The 21,931-nt window shown below is 40.2% G+C and overlaps 2 protein-coding genes across 13 annotated transcripts in view; one reads left to right on the forward strand and one right to left on the reverse strand.

Annotated features, from left to right (window-relative positions):
• Nucleotides 1–6,599, reverse strand: part of slc35a5 (solute carrier family 35 member A5) — a 47,874-nt gene extending 41,275 nt beyond the window's left edge. For 7 of the 11 annotated variants that reach the window (XR_005945780.1, XR_005945779.1, XR_005945778.1 and 4 more), the window contains exons 1-2: nucleotides 6,382–6,525; nucleotides 951–1,067 (exon numbers count right to left, since the gene is read on the reverse strand). The gene's annotated coding sequence lies outside the window, so the exon portion shown is untranslated. Of the gene's footprint in view, nucleotides 1–950; nucleotides 1,068–6,381 lie in introns of all 11 variants that reach the window. The other 4 variants (XM_041210716.1, XM_041210708.1, XM_041210709.1 and 1 more) reach the window with 3 other exon arrangements.
• Nucleotides 6,600–6,669: 70 nt separating this feature from the next.
• Nucleotides 6,670–21,931, forward strand: part of atg3 (autophagy related 3) — a 33,419-nt gene continuing 18,157 nt past the window's right edge. Inside the window, exons 1-3 of one of the 2 annotated variants that reach the window (XM_041210718.1) lie at nucleotides 6,670–6,873; nucleotides 18,114–18,155; nucleotides 21,393–21,442. In XM_041210718.1, coding sequence (XP_041066652.1) covers nucleotides 6,775–6,873; nucleotides 18,114–18,155; nucleotides 21,393–21,442 — 191 coding nt within the window. In that variant the 5' untranslated portion in view covers nucleotides 6,670–6,774. The remainder of the gene's footprint in view (nucleotides 6,874–18,113; nucleotides 18,156–21,392; nucleotides 21,443–21,931) is intronic. The other variant, XM_041210717.1, reaches the window with a different exon arrangement.

A 21,931-nucleotide genomic window follows, 5' to 3' on the forward strand; every position in this document is an offset into this window, starting at 1 on the left:
CTCCACCACCAGCGCACTGTATATATACGTTGTACTGCTGCAACTCGCTAAGTCCTCTCCTACAAGTCTTCCCAAACATGCAACGTTTGCCACCTACGAGGGCAAGGGAAGCAGGTACATAGGAACAGCACTACCTCCAAGTTCCCTGCCAAACCGCACAATCCTAATTTTGAAATATATCACTGTTTTTTCATCGTTGTTAGGTCAAAGTCCTGGAACACTACCTAACAGCAATGTAGGAATACCTACACCATACGGACTACAATGGTTCAAGAAGGTGGCTCTTACCGCCTTGTCAAGAGCAATTAGGGAAGAACAGTAAATGTTGGCCTTGCCAGCAATGACCAAGTCTGGTAAATTAGTATAAGATCATTAGTGTTACCTAATCAAGCTGGTGCAAAATAAAATTCTTGAAAATTGTGATCTGCATCAATACTCTCAGTAGCATGCTTCATTAAGACAATTCTGGGGCTACTGGTTTATTTTACATTTTAAGAAATTATCACATCTTCCATAAGAATGATGTTAAGTTGGCTGATGTGCTGTTTATCAGGAGAGAAGTGTCACATACCATGTGATGTTTTATTCTGCTGGCATAATGAAGTTTCGTTTCCTTAAGGCCATAAAGTCTATTTTTTAAAAACTTAGAAGTTTGTTTGAACTGGGAACTTGTAAGTTGGAATATCCTTGTCAATTTCAAGCACCAGCAGAGAAACACAAGAAGCTGACATGGCCTTCAGCAAAAGCACGAAGCAGGCAATCCTGAATCTGCAGACCATTTTACATCATGCCCATTTTTTTCTCCATTAAAGTCACAGTTGTGTACATTGTAGCTTAATTTATTTCTGTCAAAAATATTTAGAATATTTGTCAGATTAACTTGGTATTTTTGCAGGCAAATTAAACCTAACAAAATTAACAAAATATTTACATATTCATGCAGCACTTACTGTACAAATTGATGGTGCTTTGAGAAAACTTAATGGGTGTCTGGTGGTTGGCACACCTTAGTCATGGTAGATTTCACCACTTTGTCTTAATTCTCTTGCACAGAAGACTAAAGTTACCTATGTAATGGAATAAAAAGTCATATGTTGTACAGGCAAATAACAAGAATTCATGATTCATGAAAATCAAGGTTTTATTAAACTGTATGAAATTTTGCACACAAGGCTTCCTGCTTCTAGGGAGTCAAGGATTATGGGGGGCTGACAGGAACGAGGAATTAAGGCCACAATCAGATCATGATCCTACTGAATGGCTGAGAAGGCTTGAGAAGCCAAATGGCTCATTCCTGCTCCTATTTCTAATGCTCTTACAATCTTAAACAAAATTTAGAATATCTTTAGAAGAACCTAAAAATCATTAGTAAAATTTGCCAATTATTTATGAAATGGTTTTTTGTTCTATTTTAAATCATTGAAATATTGCATCTATCTTCTGTAATTGACATGCAATCTTCAACTTGTACAGCTTGTGGGCTGCTTTCCCAGCTGCCAGCAGCTCGTCAGTTAGGCAGGCTATGGAAACATACCAAAAACATTTAAAAGACGTCTTGCAGTTAATTTCTGCAGGACCTACCTTTCCACTCCAGAAATCCTCCCTCCCCTGCTCCTTCACAGCTCCAAGTTAACATCAGGTTCTCGATCTCCAAAAGTAAAATTATACCTATTTGCAGTTGAATGTCCTTCAGTTGAAATACTGCAAAACTATTCATTTATCAACAGATGCTTTCCCATATTAAATCTCCTTGAAGAAATGGATAGAGGTCACTGATAGTTCTACTACCAGTGTGCATATTCTAACACTACAAATTTTCATCTATTGGCTTCAAAAATTCATTCATGCAGATCACTAAATTAAAATTACATTCAATGCCAGGATCAGAATTTGGTGTGGGCAATTTTTGATGCTCATTAAAGAGGCCACACAGCATTTTTGTGGCTAGCACTTGTACTCACATGCTCTCCCAACAGGGACAAGCCGAGAGTAATTACAACATTGATGTAGGTTTCAAGCACTATTTAAAAGGGTGCCCAATTTTTCATGTTCACTTCCTGCTGGATCTGTGAAGAGGCTCTCTGAAACACACAGGAGACTTTCTGGGATACTTTGTCAAGACATCAACACTTAAGCCACATTTATTCCAGAAATTCTGAGGACTTCATCTCATAAAAACAAGTGCTATGCTACTCCATCTTATCAGAGTCACCCAGCGAGTGCTTGGTCATGGGCATCTTGACAGAGGTCCTCCTTGGTTCAAACAAAAAAATGCGGAAAGAACATATGGTCAGGCAAAGCAGCACCAGCTGCCATAGGAGAGAGAAACATGAGGTCAAGATAGCCTCCTTCACCCCTGTGGGTACAAAACATCCCATCTCCTCTGGACCAATTCCACCAGCATCATGTACGGGAACCTGCTCAACATTTCATTTGATTCCCTAACCATCCAGAAAGGTGCCCCTGTGTGCCAGCCAGAGCACGCCACACCTTCAATGGAATTGCATAAAAGGAGCCCACACGTACACTGCTCCACAAAAATTGTGCTCAATCAGCACCTGAATGCTAACCCTGCCGGTTTCTGGTTTAGCACCTGCAAGAGAGTTCAAATTATGGCAATTAGAACCAAATTGTGTGCTACATCCAGCCTTTCAAACTGGAGGGTCTTATTATCACTGCACCCATTTAGTGGCTGTTTTCACCCTATGGTCAAAATAACCTTCAATGTCTCTAAATAATACAGCAAAACTGTAGAGCAAATTAAAAAGAAAATAATTAACAAAGTGAGATTCATTATTTATTATACCTTTTACACAAGGAAAATTAGTACTGGGAAATAGTAAACTTTCACATTTCAGGCATTCAGTAACCTAGCCAATTATATAGCAAAGTCCCTTCTATCAAGTCCCAATAACATGGGAGTTCAGGTAGGAGTAGAATAAGTAGTTATGTCCCTCAAATTTTTTCATTCTTGGTTATTTCCATTGCTCCCCAGTTCTAAATTCCAGAGCTGCTTAATGTGTACTCCATCTCTTTAAGCACAGCATGTCTGTACACATCAAGATGTACTGCAGCTTAAGTCTCAGAAGAGTACCAGAAGGGAAATAAGGGCCAGCATTAGGATCAGGCCACTGCACGGGACCCTGAAAGGATCTGATCAGCGGGAGCACTGAGTATATGCCACAGAATGGGTCTCACCACCCCACAATTCTTCGCCCCTACTAATGGACTCACCTGCAACTAACAGCTGCCTTAAATTCATCCATAAAATGTAAATATAATGCTCTGCAAGTAGAACATGCAGCTCACATCCTGGCTCTGTGCTGCAGTCATGCAGGGGCTGACTTATCATTGCACTGCTCCACCATGCTTTACTTCATCACTCAGTCATAATTTAAAATTACAAGTGAAGAATAAGATTAATTTTCTGCAAGTATGAGGAGAGTTAGTTAGGATTAAGCTTCTGAGGAATTATTCTCTCCTTCCATCATTCTCATCCAGATGGGCAGCACTCAGGCCCTATTAATTTAAGAACTCTCTAAAACTGAAAGGTTAAAATACAGAGGCTAGTTAGTGCTCAACTTTGCAGCTAACCTAACAAACACTGGAATTTATACAGTGGATCAGTCAGTATTTGAAGAGAACTCTTCTTAGGTGCTGCTTTGCATTTAATACCAGATTAAGTAGATAATATTTAATACCATTGTCTATAAATTATGGGGGCCGCAAACAAAAGCTTTTCGAGTGGACCTCTGCAAGGCAAACACTGACTATGACTGGGACATTCTGATTTCCCACACTAACCATCCGACAGTGTGAGATTACCAATTATATTAATCTGTCCAAACAGGAAACAAATTTTGCTGTGTGTATATTGGTAACTGGATTGATAATGCCAAAACATAGTTCACATTGGATTCTTACAACCAGCAAATAAAAAACAAATTCCATTCTCAGGCAGATTGCAACACAAGTTGCAGATATGAGAGGGTCGCATGTTATCCCACTCTGCCATACAGGTACCTCAATCTTTCCTTTCAATTTGACAGATAATCCCTCTATTTTTGTCCACAGGTGACAGATCAACCGCAGCCCTGATTTCAACAATGTCAAAGGCTAGAATGCTTAGTACCAAACAAATGATGACTTTCCCTCCTTTCCCATGGGGAGGACTTTACCTCTGCTAAGCACTTTCCACTGTTGTGATCACTGAGGAGAATTCTATTTCCTTACACTGAGAATATATTTACATTGTACACATATGTCAAAGCATCTCAACACACTTCATGCAATGATTTTGTTTGTTATTTAGGCAAACACATGTAACACTCAGACAGCTGAGATAAATGACTAGTGTTTAATGCAGCTGTTGAGAAAGATATGCTGGGCATTATTTGTGTACTTTAAAACAAATATCATGGAAAATTTTAGTATCACATTTCAGTATCACAGCCTAGATGCCTATGTATGTCAGAATCATCTGAATATATCAATGGGCTGGTCAGGTGGGCAGAAATTGGCAAATGGAATTCAATCCAGAGAGTGTGAGGTAATGCATTTGGGGCGGGCATACAAGGAAAGGGAATAATAGTGAATGGTAGGATTTTGAAAAGGTATGGAGGAACAGAGGGACCTCGGTCCGCAAATCCCTGAAGGTAGCCAGACAGGTAGAAAAGGTGGTTAGGACATATGAAAAACTTTCCTTTATGAACCAAGGCATAGAATGTAGACACAGGGAGCCAATGCCTGCTAATGCAGGCAGCTCCAGTCAGTCTGCAGCTAGAGTACAGTTCTGGTCACTGCATTACAGGAAGGATGTGATCATGCTAACGTGGGTCTAGAAGAGATTTACGAGAATGTTGCCAGAAATGGAGAATATTTAGGTAGGAGGAAAGATTTGATAGGCTGGGTTTGTTTTCTTTGGAATACAGAAAGCTAACAGGAGATTTAATTGCAATGTATAAAATTGAGGAGCCTATTGTGGACAGGCAAGACGCACTTCCATTTGCAGAGGTCAAGAACCAGGACGCTCACATTTAAAGTAAATCATGGAAATATTACAGAGCGTCACATATTCATATCATTATTAAGATTGCCTATTTCCAATTCCGTAATATCACCCAACTTTGCCTGTCTCAGCTCATCTATGGTTGAGACCCTCATTCATGCCTTTGTTACCTCTAGACTCGACCATTCCAACACACTTGTAGCTGGTCTTTCATATTCTATCCTTGATTGCTAAGGCTGTCTATTTCCACCTCCACAACACCAACACCTGGTTCCCCCCCCACCTCAGCTCACCTGCTATCAAAACCCTCATTTGTACCATCATAACTTCTAGACTTGACTATTCCAGCACTTCTGGCTGGTCTCCCACATTCTCCCTTCCATAAACTTGAGGTCATCCAAAACTCTGCTGCCCGTATTTTATCTGACATCAAGTTCCATTCGCCTATCACCCTACACTCCCTCCTGACCAAGGAATGGGTTGATTTTAAAATTCATACCCTTGTTTTCAAATCCTCCCATGGTCTTGCCCCTGCCTCTCTAATCTTTTTCAGCCCCACAATGCTGAGATACCTGCATTCATCTGGCCTCTTTAGCATCCCTGATTTTAATCGCTTTACCTTTGTTGGCCATGTCTTCAACTGTCTAGGCGCTAAGCTCTGGAATTCCCTCCTTACAATTCTTCCCCCTTTAAGACACTCCTTAAAACTCATCTCTCTGACCCGGCTTTTGGTGATCTGACCCAATATCTCCTTATGTGGCTCAGTTTCATATTTTGTGTTATAACGCTCCTGTGAAACACCTTAGAATGTTTTATCTTGTTAAAGGCAGTATATAAACATATGTTGCTTTTGTTGAGTTGAGGGGGAATTTTTGTACCAGAGAGGGTGGGAATCGGGAACTTATAAAGAGGCAGAAACCCTAATCGCATTTAAAAGGTAGATAGTGGAATATACATACACAAGAGATGCCGTAACGCTCATGATTACGGTCCAAGAGCTGTAAAGCGGTATTAGGTGGGATAACTCTTTTGCGGCCAGCACAGACACAATGGGCCAAATGGCCTCCATCTCCATTATTCCATGTTTCACAGGCTATTACATCACAGGCTAATCTATTTCTTTATCTCGAGTTGATCAGTGGCACAGTATCAAAGTTCAGGTGCACACAGAAAACCTGGAACGACGATACTGGCACATCTGACCAACAGGTGGGTTCTCCCTAGCGGAGAACCATCGTCATTCTGCCCCCATCCATCTATCTATCTCGCCCGCCTCCCATTCCTTTACGACGGATGGATGAACGCGGGGAGTGTTTGCCGCTTCCCTCTACTGAACTCAGACGATGTGACGAAACAAACGTCCCTGCACCGACCTGTACACAATCACTGTACGGCTAACGATCACATCAGATCAACTTTTCGGCACCAGTGCGCAGTTCACCTGAATGTTTCCAGAACCGATGGCCAGGCCCGCCATTGCCTGACAACCGGGAGAAAGGAAAACCTCCAAGAATAACAGGCTGCTCACCGTCGGCTGAGAGAGACATACATGCGCACGCGCCGCCTATCCTCCATGACCGCAGCACGCACTGAGCTTCCGGCAGACGTCGCTCGTGTCACGTGCACGCGCGGCGGCCTGTGACGGTGGGGGCGGGGGGGTGAAGGGTGCGCATGCGCGAGTGCTGTTGCGGAACTTGTTGAGGAGCGAACAGGGCAGAGGGAGAGCTCCCGGCTGTAGAGCCACTGACGGCCAGTGACTGCCCCGCATGCTCAAGGTGGAGCAGGCTGTCGACATGCAGAACGTCATTAACACTGTCAAAGGGACTGCGCTCGGAGTGGCAGAGTTTCTGACACCGGTACTTAAGGTGAGTGCTGTTTGTCCAGGCCTGTATTTACCAAAACGCGAATGATAACGTTGACCCTCCGAGCCAGCATTGAGGAGTGAGGGTTCAGGCACTGAGTGGCTGGCCAACCGAGCAGCCAGAGCTATAACTCAACCAAATGACTGGCCAGGTCCTGACTTTCGAAGTCAAGGTCTGACTGGCCAGATGCTCACAGAATGACAGGAGCTGTTCGACCATTGTATTACTCACTGAACAGGTTATGTCGAGACTCCTCTCATCTTAGTAACTGTGATTGTCCGGTCATGAACTGTTCAAGAATCCATTGCCTCACTGATTTTTGGTCAATGTCGCTGTTTGTGCTTCCTTTCTAACCCAATTAACAAGTTTTTAACTTTATACAGCTTTAAAATTAAAAGCACTGCATAAACAAGACAAAGACTGATTGTTGTGCCCAGGTTAGACATTTTGAGAGCGAAATTTGTTTAGGGATTAGTTCAAGGTAAAATTGTACTTTTTATAATCCTGGATTGAAATGGGAATCTCGGTGCATAGAACCCATGCTGCATTGGAGAGGTTCTGAGTAGCACAGGATTTGAGCTGTAATTTGCAGACCCAGTTAGGTATTTATTTTCAATTTCACTTTCTATTATAATAACAATAATAAAAGTTTACTGTTGATTTGTTTTTACTTGTGGGCTTCCCTAGCAAAACTGGAGTCAATGGGAATCGGGGGAGGGGGAGAAACTCTCGCTGATTGAAGTCATACCTAGCACAAATGAAGATGATTGTGGTTGTTGGAGCTCCATCTCAGTTCCAGGACATCACTGCAGGAGTTTTTTTCTCAGAATAGTGTCCTAGGCCCAACCGTCATCAGCAACTTCATCAATGACCTTCCTTCCATCATAAAGTCAGAAGTGTTTGCTGGTGATTGCACAATGTTCAACACTGTTAACGACTCCTCAAATACTGAAGCAGTCCATGTCCAAATGCAGCAAAACCTAGACGATATCCAGGCTTGGACTGACAAGTGACAAGTAATGCTTGTGCCACACAAGTATCAGGCAATGACCATCTCCAACAAGAGAGCATCTAACCATTGCCCCCTGACATTCAATGGCATTATCATCACTGAATCCTCCACTATCAGCATCCTGGAGGATTACTGTTGATCAGAAAATGAACTGGACTGGCCATATGAATACTGTGGCTACAAGAGCAGGTCAAAGGCTAGGAGTTCTGTGGTAAGTACCTCCCCTACTGACTCCGCAAAGGCACAAGTCAGAGTGTGATGGAGTACCCTCCAATTGCCTGAATGAGTGCAGCTCCAACAACACTCGAGAAGCTTGACACCATCCAGAACAAAACAGCCTGCTTGACTGGCACTTCTGCCACATATATTTGTTCCCTCCACCACCGACGAACGCTAGCAACAGTGTGTACCATCTACAACATGTACTGCAGAAACTCACCAAGGCTCCTTAGGCAGCACCTTCGAAACCCATGACCCGTACCATCTAAATAGACAAGGGCAGCAGACACGTGGGAACACCACCTGGAAGTTTTCCTCCAAGCCACTTACTATCCTAACTTGGAAATATGTTGCCGTTCCTTCATTGTGACTAGGTCAAAATCCTGGAACTGTGGGAGTACCTGCACCACATGAACTGCAGTGGTTCAAGAGCAATTATGAGAAGGTAAAGGTGATAATCAAAAGCAAGATTTAAGAAGTAGGTTTTCAATGAGGCTTCAGAAGGGAGGGGTGGGGTGGGTGGAAGGGAAAGGGGAGAAGAGGAAGGAATGCATCAGGCAGAGGAGTTTGGGAGGAAAGTTTCAAACAGAAGGACCATTCTACTTGATAACATTCTCATTGGGAGGGAGGAAGGATGCTCAATTTAAGGTATGGGCAAATTCAGCAAAATATGAGAAACTCCAGAAAGACCTTGACTAGAGCAGATATGTGGAAAAAAACAATGACTTTAGTTATGAAATACATTCTAGAGAAAAAGAAGGGATGACAGAAATATACTGTAATTGGTAAAGTTGTCAGTGGAGTGGAGGAACAGAAAGATGTAGAAGTTGTGTTAAACATATTTTCAAAGTTAAGAATGTAGGTGAAAAATGCCATAAAATGTCAGATAGACATTGTATTCAGTGGCATTTAATATAAAAGGCATAATTTGGGTACCTGGTTTAAAGAGAGGCTTATTGCCATGGGAAAGATGTAACAAGTTCATTAGGGTGATACCAAGGGTGAGAAGATTAACTAAGTAGGGCCTTCCTTGCTGGAGCCTGCCCCAGGGCCTACCTTGCCTTGTTTCATTTCTCTCCACTATCCAAAGCATCCTAAACCACCTCAGTCTCAGCTTTTGAGGAGAAACAAGCTAGGACTGTACTCATTAGAATAGGAAAGGTAAAAAGGGAGTTTAATATTGTTCAAAATTATGAAATGGTTGACAATATAAAAAGCAAAAGATAAATTATGCTAATAGGCAAATAGATTAAAAAGACAGCATAGACATGGGATCAATACTTGAAGGAAAAAGGCAGAAGTTAGAAGAATTTTGTTGATGTGAAAGATTTTAGAAAAGGGAATACATTACTGCAAGTGACTATTGAAGCCCAAGTAATCATATTTTTAATTTAAATTAGTTTAAAAACCAAAAGCTATTAAAGGATATGAGTAAAATTATATTAGCTCAAAACCTGAGCTGGATAGTCATGATGTGTTCATTAGCCTTAATCCATGCTGAATAATGTTTAATTTTAATGTTTGTGTGAGTCACTGAATAGAAACTTACAATAATATCTAAAACTATTTTCTTCTTACAGAAAAGATAAAACATTTAATTTAAAGCAAATGTTTTGCAACGTATATAAGAACAAAGGAAGTGTTTTTAGTGTTTTACTTTAGATATTTGTATCTGCCTTTTGTCTCTTTGGTGTGCCTCACTGTCTGCAAACTGAAACATGCTTTTAATCTTTCTAATATCTACACTCACTTCCAGGGAACCCAGGAACTCGATAGAATCTTTGCCATCAGTGGCAGCACTTGCCCAAACCTACTGCAATCCTGGTGACAAGAATATCTGGTTCCTTGAAGGCGATTTCCCTCCCAGCATGGGTTGTAGTGAGGCCCAGCAATGCAGGCTAGTTCAGGAAAAAAAGGCAGGCAGCTGTGGGCATGGCCTACAGCCACTGCACCACAAAAACTGGGGGGATAAAAAGGCTGCTACAGTAAAAGTGTTGGAAATGCAGTGGTGTTAGAAAATAGCATTTAAAGTAGACATTTTTACAAAATTAAAAATTAAGCATTTTTATGAAGTATATTGATTTTGATCTGATAAATCATTTTAAAAAGTGATATTTAAGTCTGATAAATCATACTAAAAAGTCAAATTTTACCATAAATCCATTTTAACTTTTAATATCGTACGGGCCTCCTCATTAAGCATTTCAAATTGAGAGAATGCTCCTTACAACAGAAAATATAGTTGTAAAATTTAGAAGCGAAATTAATTCACAAATAGTGGGCAATTAACCCAAATTTTTGCTGGTTCTTTAGTGGTGCTTCAAGTGGTGAATCACTGGGGGTAGCATTGGTTGGCCCCCCACAACTTTCAGATTAGTCTTTCAAATTAGTGCATTGTGTGCACACTGGAAGTTGCAGGGCCTCTCCAACCATCCAATAACGTCAAACATGTTTTCATTACTTGACTTCAAAGTTCAGCCCCATAGAACTGAACCTGCCACAAAACTCATGATTTAACCTTAAGTTCACCTTTCATTGAGCCTTCCTGACCTGTCATTGTCTCTCTGATTTCAGACATAATACATACAAAATAAGAACAGAAGTAGGCCATTTGGCCCTTCGAGCCTGTCCCACCATTCAATAAGATCATGGCTGATTTGTCTGTGTTTTGAATTCTGCATTCCCATCTACTCCCATAACTTTAGATCCTTGTTAGGCAAGGGAATAAATCTACCTCTGCCTTAAAAATATTCAATGACCCAGCTTCCACCGCCTTCTGAGGCAGAGTTCCAAAGTCGCACGACCCTCTCACCTCTGTCCTAAAAGGGCAACCCCTCATTTTAAAACCATGCCCCTAGTTCTGGACTCACCCACAAGAGGAAACATCCTTTCTGCGTCCATGTTGTCAAGACCGTTCATGATCTTATATACTTAAATAAAGTTACCCCTCACTCTTCTAAACTCCAGTGGAAATGAGCACAGTCTTTCCCTTTCCTCAAGACAAGCCGCTCATTCCAGGTACCAATCTAGTAAACCTCTTCTGAACTGCCTCCAATTCATTTACATCCTTCTCTAAATAAGAATATTTGAGATGTGGGCTCACCAATGACCTGTATAACTGAAGCATAACTTCCTTACTTTTAGTTGTTTTCTAGTACAGAACTTGAGTTTTACTGAAAAAAGAGACATGTCAAAGCTTTTTGTCTTGCACTCGTCAGGACACTTCGCAAGAATGCCAATGTAAGGGGAAAACAATAATTTATACATTATGTGAAGACAGTGCTGATTCTGTGGCAAGTGGACTTTGCTCGGTAGAGGTGTTGCCATGGAGAATGGACCAGTGATGATGACTGACAGTTAACTACCAAGTATTTTTTGAAATTTAAGAAGGTTTACTAGATTGACACCTGGAATGAGCAGGTTGTCTTACGAGAAAAGGTTGGACAGACTGGGCTTGTTTCCACTGGAGTTTAGAAGAATGCAGGGGGTGGGGGTTGACTCAATTTATGTATATACGATGCTGAAGAATGCGTCAGTGAATGGCTGTCACTTAATTTATTTAGCTGAAACAGGTGCAATGTGTGTATATGTTCTTTTTGTCTGCAAAGAACAGGGCCCTGTGTATTAGTATGTGTAACTTCAAGAATGCGCAAATGGGCCACACTGTGAGCCTGACTGACCATCTTATATTGGTTAACAGCATAATTCTTAGCACACAGGATTATTTAGCAAATGTTGTCCAGTCACGGAATCACATCTAATGTTGGACACTGTGTTTTGAGCTTTGCAAGCATGGGCTTGTTGGGTACAGTCTGTACCTTGCCCATTGTGAACAGCGGCTGGGACATGTGCCAGCCTTTGAGGCATCACACTGGCACTGAAATTCATATACAACATTACTCATTTGTGTGATAGGCAGAATGTATTTTTGGCTTGACGCCAACATCCTGCTAGTGGTGAATACTACTCGTGTTGCTATTGCATAGTGGCAGCGTGAAGCATCTGGCTTCACCTGTTGTTCAAGTTTTTGAGATACCTTGCCCTTCCGGGGTAACTTGAGGTAGACTGGGCCTAAGGCCATCTCTTTTGACCCTGAAAAATGCCCCCCAGTGCCAAGTACAGTGCGTTTACAGGCTCCTCTTAATCCACAGCACATGTTACTTCTTCAAAGAACTCCAATAAATTGGTTAAACATGATTTCCCTTTCACAAAACCATGCTGACGCTGCCCAATTACCTTGAGTTTTTCTAAGTTCTCAGCCATAACCTCCTTAATGATCGATTCTAACACCTTCCTCATGACGGGCCTCAAACTAACTGGCTTATCATTTCCTGTTTTCTGCCTCCCTCCTTGAATAGAGGGGTTTATATTTGCTACTTCCCAATCTGATAGAGCCTTTCCAGAATCTAGCTCATTTTGGAACACATCTGCTACCTCATTAACCACCTCTTTTAAGACCCTACGATGAAATCCATCAGGAACTGGAGACTTTCAGCCCACAGCTCCATCAGTTTGCTCAGTACCGCTTCCCTAGTGATTGTAATTTCACCAAGTTCCCCTCTCCCTTCCACCACCTGATTTACAGCTATTCCAGTAATGTTTTTTGTATCCTCATTAGAGAAGACAAGCAAGATATTTGTTCACTTCCTCCGCCATTTCCTCATTATCTACTATTAGCAGACAGATGAGAACGGAAGAAGTTGAAAAATACTTTAAAAGAAATTGATCGGTACAATGCAAGTATAAGTATATAAGTCTTAGCCTTCCTTTTGGTGGTAAAAGCCTAGATTGACTGAAATGTACCACCTCAAATTTTAGCTTGGAGAAGGACTGGCTAGTTTCAGCTATGGTGGACTTTCACTTTGCCTTTTTCCTAATGGCATATTATGGTTCCCTTTTATTCTGCATATCATCCTTTTCGAGGTCTTACCTTTGCACTTTACACTTTTGTGAAGTGGTTTTGTTTTGTATGGAGCTACAACTACTGCATCAATCCAGAATTAGGATCCAAACTGGCACTGGAACAATTCAAAGTGATACTGCGTGGAGGAGAGAGCCTTGTCCATTTTACTTCCAAACTATTTTGTGTTATAACACCCAATTTATATACCAGGTTTGCCTTGAACAAACACCCATGCCCTTACCAACTTCCAGAAAATGACCTTTTACTATCATCTCCCAAGTTTCTTCCAAAAAAAATTCTCATTCCACCCACAAGTTTGAAACATCATTCATATCTATTGCCAGCTATTTGTAACTGTGAACCTGAGTTTTCTGTAGTATTTTCAATTTATGCCTAAGCACTTCCTGCATGTGATTAAGAACTATTTAAGATTGCATGCTTCACAATGTTTAGCTCATGTGGAATTTGGCATTAACCTGAGGGAATGCAGTAAGAGCTTCCCGACTGAGTGATGGTAGCCTTTTCCTGCCCAAATTCCAAATGCCCATTCGAATTGTTCAGCTAACAGTCCAAACGGGCTTTCAAAGCTGTCTGTCATCCTCTTAAAAATTTGGAATAAGTTTAGGTTTAATAGTTATGTTGTGCTGATACTGATTTTCCGCCTCCTCATGCTCACACTAAGCTTCTCTATTTCCTGGCTTGTATACATTACTCCTTTTCGATCTTGTTTTAGTAATTCTGAGAAGATTTACATTGGCTGTTCCCTATGTCAGGCTAGCAAATTGTACTGTACCTCCTCATCTTTCTATGCTCTTGCAGTCTATTTACTAATAACTATCAGTGATTTATTTTCACCAGCTTGTTTGGTTTGTGACTGATATTCATCACACCTCTCCCACCAATTCTTATGGTTAGGTCACTTTTAATTTATAATTCCAGTTTTGATTTTCTTTAATTTTGCACTTCTAGTTTGTGCTCACAGCAAAACAGCAGCTTACATAAACAGACTTGAGTTGCCAGACTTTCTCCCTTATGTTTGTCAGGAGCAAGGAATACATGACATGATACAGCTGCCCTGTAATTCTAGCGGATCACCCCGGAGGCCAATTCTAATGTCCACCACATTCTCTTGTCTAATCTGGAAACTGATGTGTCAGACTTTCAGGTCATTATTTTCATGCTACAATTAAGAGTCTGACATATATACAGTGCATTGCATAGAAACAGAAAGTTAGATAATGGAACAGCACAATAATTAAATATAAATCATTTCAAAATGAGGAAACAGATCGTCACAAAGCCTTGCATTTTTCCATGGTATTTGGCGAGGTATCTTGATCAAATTTGTGGGACATAGATTGTTTTACCCATTTTATGTGGTTTAGGCAATGCAAGAATTGAAAACTGAAATGAATCACAAATTATATTTGATGTAAACTGTCTTTGTTGTCAGAGTGCCTATTGATATCTGACTGTTGAAACCACACCTTGTCCAATGGATAATAATGATCTCAGAAAAACGGGTCCTGATGGTTCACCCTTTTATCTGTTGTTAGGAAATCCATTGATCTGAGTCCCTTTGTATCCATTTGGAAAGAGACAGTCCAATGCTATTACAGTAGTTCTTGCCTAGTAACAAGGGTGGGGCCCGCTGTGAGTGTGTTGTTAGGTTCCCCACATCAGTTCAAGGGCCAGTAAAGAGCAGTTCAAGAGTCAATCAGTTTAAGTCAGCCAGTTGGTCAGGCACAGGTGAAAAAGGTGGCTAGCTGCCTACAGCTGAAGTGCTGTTAGCTCTGAGGAGCTGGGGACGAAGTGAAGCCATTTGGTAGCTCTGTGTAGTCGGGGCTCAGAAGAAGCCCATCGAGAGCTGAGAAGGTAGCAGAAGGTTGGTGGCTCTGTGTTTCTGAGGGGGCTAGGGCTCAGGGAAGCCCACGAGTAGTATTTGCTCAGTGCAACTAAGGGGACTGGAGCTCAGAGAAACCCTGGAGCAGTTTTCTACTCAGAGTAGCTAAAGAGCTGGAATTGTGCCAGTGATTAGATTCTGGAGTGAAAACTAGAAATCGCTAAAATGGGAGACAGAGTTTTAAAGAGTGAACTCTTTTTCAATCAGTTTGAGGTAATGGAGAGAATTCCAAGACAGGATCTTCAAAGGCGAAGATTGGAAACCCTTGTCAGAAAGACACAGTTTCAGTGAGATTGGTTGACTAACGTCTCAGTGGGTCCTTTTGAGATTGAAAACTCTGTCTTGGTTGCAACTGTCATTTAACCTGTAATGTGGTGTGTCCAACCACAGTTTGCCTGTTAATTCATATGCACCTCATGTTAATTCTGAATGTTAGAGTATAAGGTGTGTATACATCATGTATGTGTATATATATATGTTCAAATCCGGTGGAATCTTGTGGCTTTATTCCAAAAGCAGGTGTCTTTAATTTTAACCATTAACTATTTTAAGCAAAACATTACTGGTCCCTAACTGGACCTCCCCACACGTCCCGGGGTCTGGCCAAGGATTGTAACGTTAATTGGGGATCTCATCCAGGACTGTAGCACTGCACAAATGTTCAGACTTTTAAAATTTGCAAGCAGTTTAAATCATATCTTTGAAGGATGAACAAGAACTGGTGTTTGAATATCAATTAACCCCTGTCCCTCAAAGGATGAACAAATTGTTTCTCCTTGGCTGCTTTACATATAAACGACTTGATCTGTGGTATTTATTTTTGAATTTGGTAGGAAAGATGGTTTCCACTTTATTTGTAAATTTATATGTAAAATTAAACACATTTTGCATTTGATATAAGATGAAAAGTTTGCTTTTGTCACATGATTCTCTGCTAAAAGATTTTTTTTATATTGATGATGTGTATGTAATGAGCATATATGCACAACTTAAAGTTAGTTTTGCCATCTAGCATACAAGGAAATAACAGCAATTTGAGAAGACAGCACAAGCAGGGTTTTGGGTTGCAAGTCTGACTAGCTTGGGTTTGTACTCTGGAGAAACCATGAGACTCTCAATTACTTATTTGTAATCGGAGGATTTGTGCTGTTAATTGCAGTTTTTGTAGATTGCATTTTAGGATTAATCCTTTTTAGTCAGTATAACTGGGTATATCACTAGATAATTACTATTCTCTCAACAGGCTTTTGTGTTTTTTTTTTCAGGAAAGCTATGTAGCATTAACAAAGTTTGTTGAAAACAAGGCAATAAATTGGTGGAACTCTAGGCCACAGTGGCCTTGTTGAATTCTTTTACTAGTGAATCCTTCTTCTTTCATCAGCTATGGTATCCGGATTACCTTTGACTGTAGTGACTGCTTCAGACCTCAAGTCTTTGAAATGAAACCAACTTTGTGGGACTGAGAAGATCAATAAGTTACCTTCACAATTCTCTCACAATTTGTACTTTCACAATTCTGGTATGCAATAATGTGACAAAGAAGATCAAAATTTAAATTCATTTAAACAAACAAGGAAAATCTTTATTTAATCCTTTAGCATCCTCATAGTAACAGGAAACAGCAAAAAGATATTTTTCAGTGGCATGTTTACAAAAACTGCATTGTAACACACTGTTATGTAACATTCATCACTTGATGCCCTCTAGTGACCTTAGAAGCATACAGATGATCACATCTTCTTCAAGCTCTCTATGCCAAGGGAATGCCCTTTGGAATTCATCTTTCCTTCTTATAATCTTATGTTAAATAAACATCTGAAAAAGGACACAATGGGATGCTCCAGTGATGGAGGCATCAAGTATTTATCTATTTTGTGATCATTATTTGAAATCATTGTGCATCACCTTAGAAAAGCTGAGATAAAAAAAGCTGTTTGAAAAGATAAGCATCACCATCTCCAAATTCGAACGTCAGTTTGTACATGTAACAGTCATCACAGAAACTTCTGTGATGTTCAGGACTCCATGCAAAAAATATGAAATGAACTAAACTTTAATCGTATCCCATTGTAATCAACTGGAGGGAAATACTATCAAAAGGATGACCAGTCACTTTACTTCAAAAGGGAAATAAACAGGAACAGTTAGGAATTCACTTTCACTTGCAGCCAATCTTGATAACAAACTAGGACACCAGCCTCAACGACTGCTACCATGGTTTTGCGAGCCTTGTATCTTGCCATTCCTTTGTGACAACTCGATAAATTTTCTCAGGGTTATTGGCTACGCTTTGATCACATTCTTTTCCTTTCAGAATGTTTGTTTCAACTGCCTTCTAATGAATTATCTTAATTGCATTGAAGTTCATTTTTAAATGTTACATACTGGGTCCATCTTTGATGAAAACTAGAGTGTAATTGAATCATCACACAAAATATTGCTTTGATGTGTACAATGTTATCTCAGAATATATATATGATAGACATAACTATCAAATGGTAAAACAATTCTATTGTCCTTTACTCCAACATTCATACCAGGTCAATTTTAAACTTAACACTAAAATGTCTCCAGTATTGAAAAATACTGATATTAGCATGTCCTTTTGCTCACAATAGCTAAATTTCCACATAGTGTCAGAAAAGGCTGTTGCTTATATGAATTGGAAAAGGGAAACTTTGTGGATGGAATGGAGTTTGATACAAGTGCAAACTTAATCTGGATCCAGAGCTACTTTACCTTATTTTTTGGTACGATATTACAGTAACTTCACCAGTACATGTTTGGTTATTGTATTGGCCTAACCACAAAGTCACTCATTTTTCCCCCTCAGATGTTTTACGTTATGGAAAATGTCTGTGGTTTATTGTTCATTAAGGTAATGCACAGAGAATAAATTGGTTGGAATGCAATTTAATGTATTGAAATGCCATGTAGCGTTTTAGCATCTAGACTTTTAAGACCACTTGCTGCAAGTTGATTTTTAGCTTGTCCTTGCTGTATAACTAGCAGTTAAATATTAATATGGTTTGTTTCTTCAGTTCTTTAGACCTTGGGTATAATTTAAGTCACCCTGCTGCCCAATAAATTGAACCAATGAAACTTAACCATGTTAGTATGGTGCTATTTGAGGAACAGCTTGATTAATGCACAAGGACTATTTTTCTCCATTATTAATGCATATTTTCTTCCATTTTTCAATGCAGGAGTCAAAGTTTAAAGAGACTGGAGTAATTACCCCAGAGGAGGTGAGTGTGAGGAGTTTAAGTAAGTTGTTCAAATGCTCAAGGAGGAAGTAGTTTGCACATTTGATTCAAGTAGATTTTCTTATCTATAATAGCAACACCAATCCTCAGTAGAGAACAAACTGATTCTTGGGTGTCTCTGATTTAAGCAGAAACTCATCAAAACCTTACTCTGCTCAAAATTCTATGCTGTGATATTAGATAGTATAGCAAGTTTGTTGCCAGGAAGTGGCATCAGAAAGACGGGTCCTTTCTCAACTGTGCCTAAAGTTAACTCCAAATCTAAGCCATTTTGCACAATAGTTGATAAAATCTTGGATTTTAAAAAAAGGCTATTTTGGTATAGGTGTGATTGTGTAAATACATCTGGAAAGTTGTTGTGATGAACTATAAAAATCCATTAGAAAAGCGAATGGTGCTAGAGGACTGGAGGATAGTTAAAGTTATTCCTAGACTTAAAATGGGAGATAGAAAAATCCAGGGAACTATAGACCAGTTCTCTTAATGCTGGTGGTAGGAATTTTTACTCAAAAGATGTAATAGAAAAATATATAAAACTAGAACTTCTGGTCTCAGGGAGTTGTACCCTGAGGGACTGCTGGGGGACCCAGCAGAGGTCCCCATGGAAGGACTGCATGGGAAAAGCCCAGGAAATTTAAAATTCCGATCAGCCAATTACCCTGCACCTGGAACCCTATGATACTCCGATTTAAATTGGAGACTTCAGATGGTTCAGACTCTCAGAATAGTTATCGAGGAAAAGGATTAAAACTTCTTCTAACTCCTGGGTAACTATGGTACTGACCCGCCCAAGCACCAACCCCCACAAGCATGAGGGAGCACTGGCCATCACTCTCCTCTGAGAGTTGCTCAGCTTCGGCAGCTGAATGGTTTGGGTTGAGGGCTATTCAGGGGATGGGTGGCAGCATCAGACTTTTTGTAGGTCATATGGCTGTGATGGTAGCTTCATGCATGAATCCAGGGCAGAGTCTACCCCACCCCCTAGCTGCTCCCACAGGCTTGCCAGCACCACCCTCACTGCCATGTTGTTGTCAGCACACATACGCCACCCCACCAGCCAACCAACGCGCCCCCCCCCCCCCCAACCAATCCTATCTCATCAGCAACCTCCCAATGACGAAGTGTCCCATATTTTTCTTGCCCAGAGTTGGTCATTCTGACTAGGGGCCATAACTATAAGATAGTCACTAGTAAATCCAATAGGGAACCCAAGAGGAAGTTCTTTACCCAAAAGTGATAAAAATGAGGAACTCGCCCCACAAGGAATAGTTGATCTGAATAGCAAGATGCATTTAAAGGCAAGTAGAAAGATACTGATTGGGTTAGATGAAGAATGATGTGTGGAGGTTTGTCTTCAGTATAAACACCTCATAGGTCATTTGGGCTGAATGGCTTGTTTCCGTACCTTAGACTCAATGCATCATTTGTAAATTGATGCAGAATATTGTCCTGTGTAGCTTCTGACAGGATACTCATGTAATGACATGACAAAGTATGGGGATTATTCCTTTTTGACTGGAAATCTATATGTTTATTTTTTAAATGTTGTTAGTAAAATACTTTTATGCTGAAGCTTGCTTTGGTTAAACTCAGTCTTTCTTTGACAGTCAGATAAAGTAATAGATTAGTAAATTTCCCTTTTATTGTTACAAATCTCAATACATTCAGGAAATGAACACAGTAAGTTAGTAAAAACAAAAAAACTGCGGATGCTGGAAATCCAAAACAAAAACAGAATTACCTGGATAAACTCAGCAGGTCTGGCAGCTTCGGCGGAGAAGAAAAGAGTTGATGTTTCGAGTCCTCATGACCCTTCGACAGAACTTGAGTGCGAGTCCAAGAAAGAGTTGAAATATAAGCTGGTTTAAGGTGTGTGTGTGTGGGGCGGGGTGTGGGGGGGGTGGAGAGAGAGAAGTGGAGGGGGTTGGTGTGGTTGTAGGGACAAACAAGCAGTGATAGAAGCAGATCATCAAAAAATGTCACCAACAATAGAACAAAAGAACACATAGGTGTTAAAGTTGGTGATATTATCTAAACGAATGTGCTAATTAAGAATGGATGGTAGGGCACTCAAGGTATAGCTCTAGTGGGGGTGGGGAGAGCATAAAAGATTTTAAAATATTTAAAAATAATGGAAATAGGTGGGAAAAGAAAAATCTATATAATTTATTGGAAAAAAACAAAAGGAAGGGGGAAACAGAAAGGGGGTGGGGATGAGGGAGGGAGCTCAGGACCTAAAGTTGTTGAATTCAAGCCTTCCGGACTGAATATTGAATTCAACAACTTTAGGTCTTGAGCTCTCACCCCCATCCCCACCCCCTTTCTGTTTCCCCCTTCCTTTTTTTTTCCAATAAATTATATAGATTTTTCTTTTCCCACCTATTTCCATTATTTTTAAATACTTTAAAATCTTTTATGCTCTCCCCACCCCCACTAGAGCTACCTTGAGTGCCCTACCATCCATTCTTAATTAGCACATTCGTTTAGATAATATCACCAACTTTAACACCTGTGTGTTCTTTTGTTCTATTGTTGGTGACATCTTTTGATGATCTGCTTCTATCACTGCTTGTTTGTCCCTACAACCACACCAACCCCCTCCACTTCTCTCTCTCCGCCGCCCACACACACACACACCTTAAACCAGCTTATATTTCAACTCTTTCTTGGACTCGAACTCAAGTTCTGTCGAAGGGTCATGAGGACTCGAAACATCAAATCTTTTCTTCTCCGCCGATGCTGCCAGACCTGCTGAGTTTTTCCAGGTAATTCTGTTTTTGTTTTACAGTAAGTTAGTAGCCTTTCTTGGTTGTTAGAGCTACATGAAAAAAAAACTCATTTTCTAATGCAGTAAACTGATTAGAACACCTTGGGTATTTACGTTGAACCTTGAATGTTTTGTGAAATAATTAATGCTTTTTATCCATTGAATATTTATTCCTGACTCATTCTAATAGGCTTATTTACCTTGTTCTCAATTTAGAATATGTTTGCAATAGCTTTCCTATATATTATGCTAATTCGAATCTCTCTCTAACCAGTAGTGAGTGTTTTAAACAATTTTAAATGACTATTTTCAATTGGACATGTTGCTCCTTACTTACTCTCACAACTGCTTAAAGTATTGAAAAATAGAGGCAGTCTCAGAACACAACCAAACAGAACATGAGAATTCCAGTTAAATATACTTTTTCATAAAAATGCATTTTATTTTTGCAGTTTGTGGTAGCTGGCGATCACCTGGTCCATCACTGTCCCACATGGCAATGGTAAGGGTATAATGGATTGTGAAAAGTTAGATTAATAATTGAAAACAAATTTAGATCTAGTATAAATTAAATGTGTTTAGGCTTAAGCATTTTTACATAGTATATACTATCCACAGAAATAGACTGTCCGACCCAGCAGGCCTATGCAAGTGTTAGTGCTCCACACAAGCCTCCTCCCACCCTTCCTCTAACCCCATAAACATATTCCATTCTCTCTTGTGCTTATTTGATTTTCCCTTAAATGCACCTAGTCGCCTCAGCTGTTCCTTGGAATAGGGTGTTCCACGTTCTAACTACTCTTGGGTAAAGATGTTTCTCCTGAATTCCCTACTGGATTTATTAGTGATTGTGTTATATCTATGGCCCCTAGTCCTGGTCTCCCCTGCAATTGGAAACATCCTCCCTACAGCAAACCCTTTCATAATCTTTAAGACATTTGTCAGTTCTCAGCCTCCTTTTCTAGAGGAAAGAGTTCAGCCTGTTTAAAAT

Source organism: Carcharodon carcharias, chromosome 18 (assembly GCF_017639515.1).
Source record: "Carcharodon carcharias isolate sCarCar2 chromosome 18, sCarCar2.pri, whole genome shotgun sequence".
Taxonomy (NCBI): Eukaryota; Metazoa; Chordata; class Chondrichthyes; order Lamniformes; family Lamnidae; genus Carcharodon; species Carcharodon carcharias.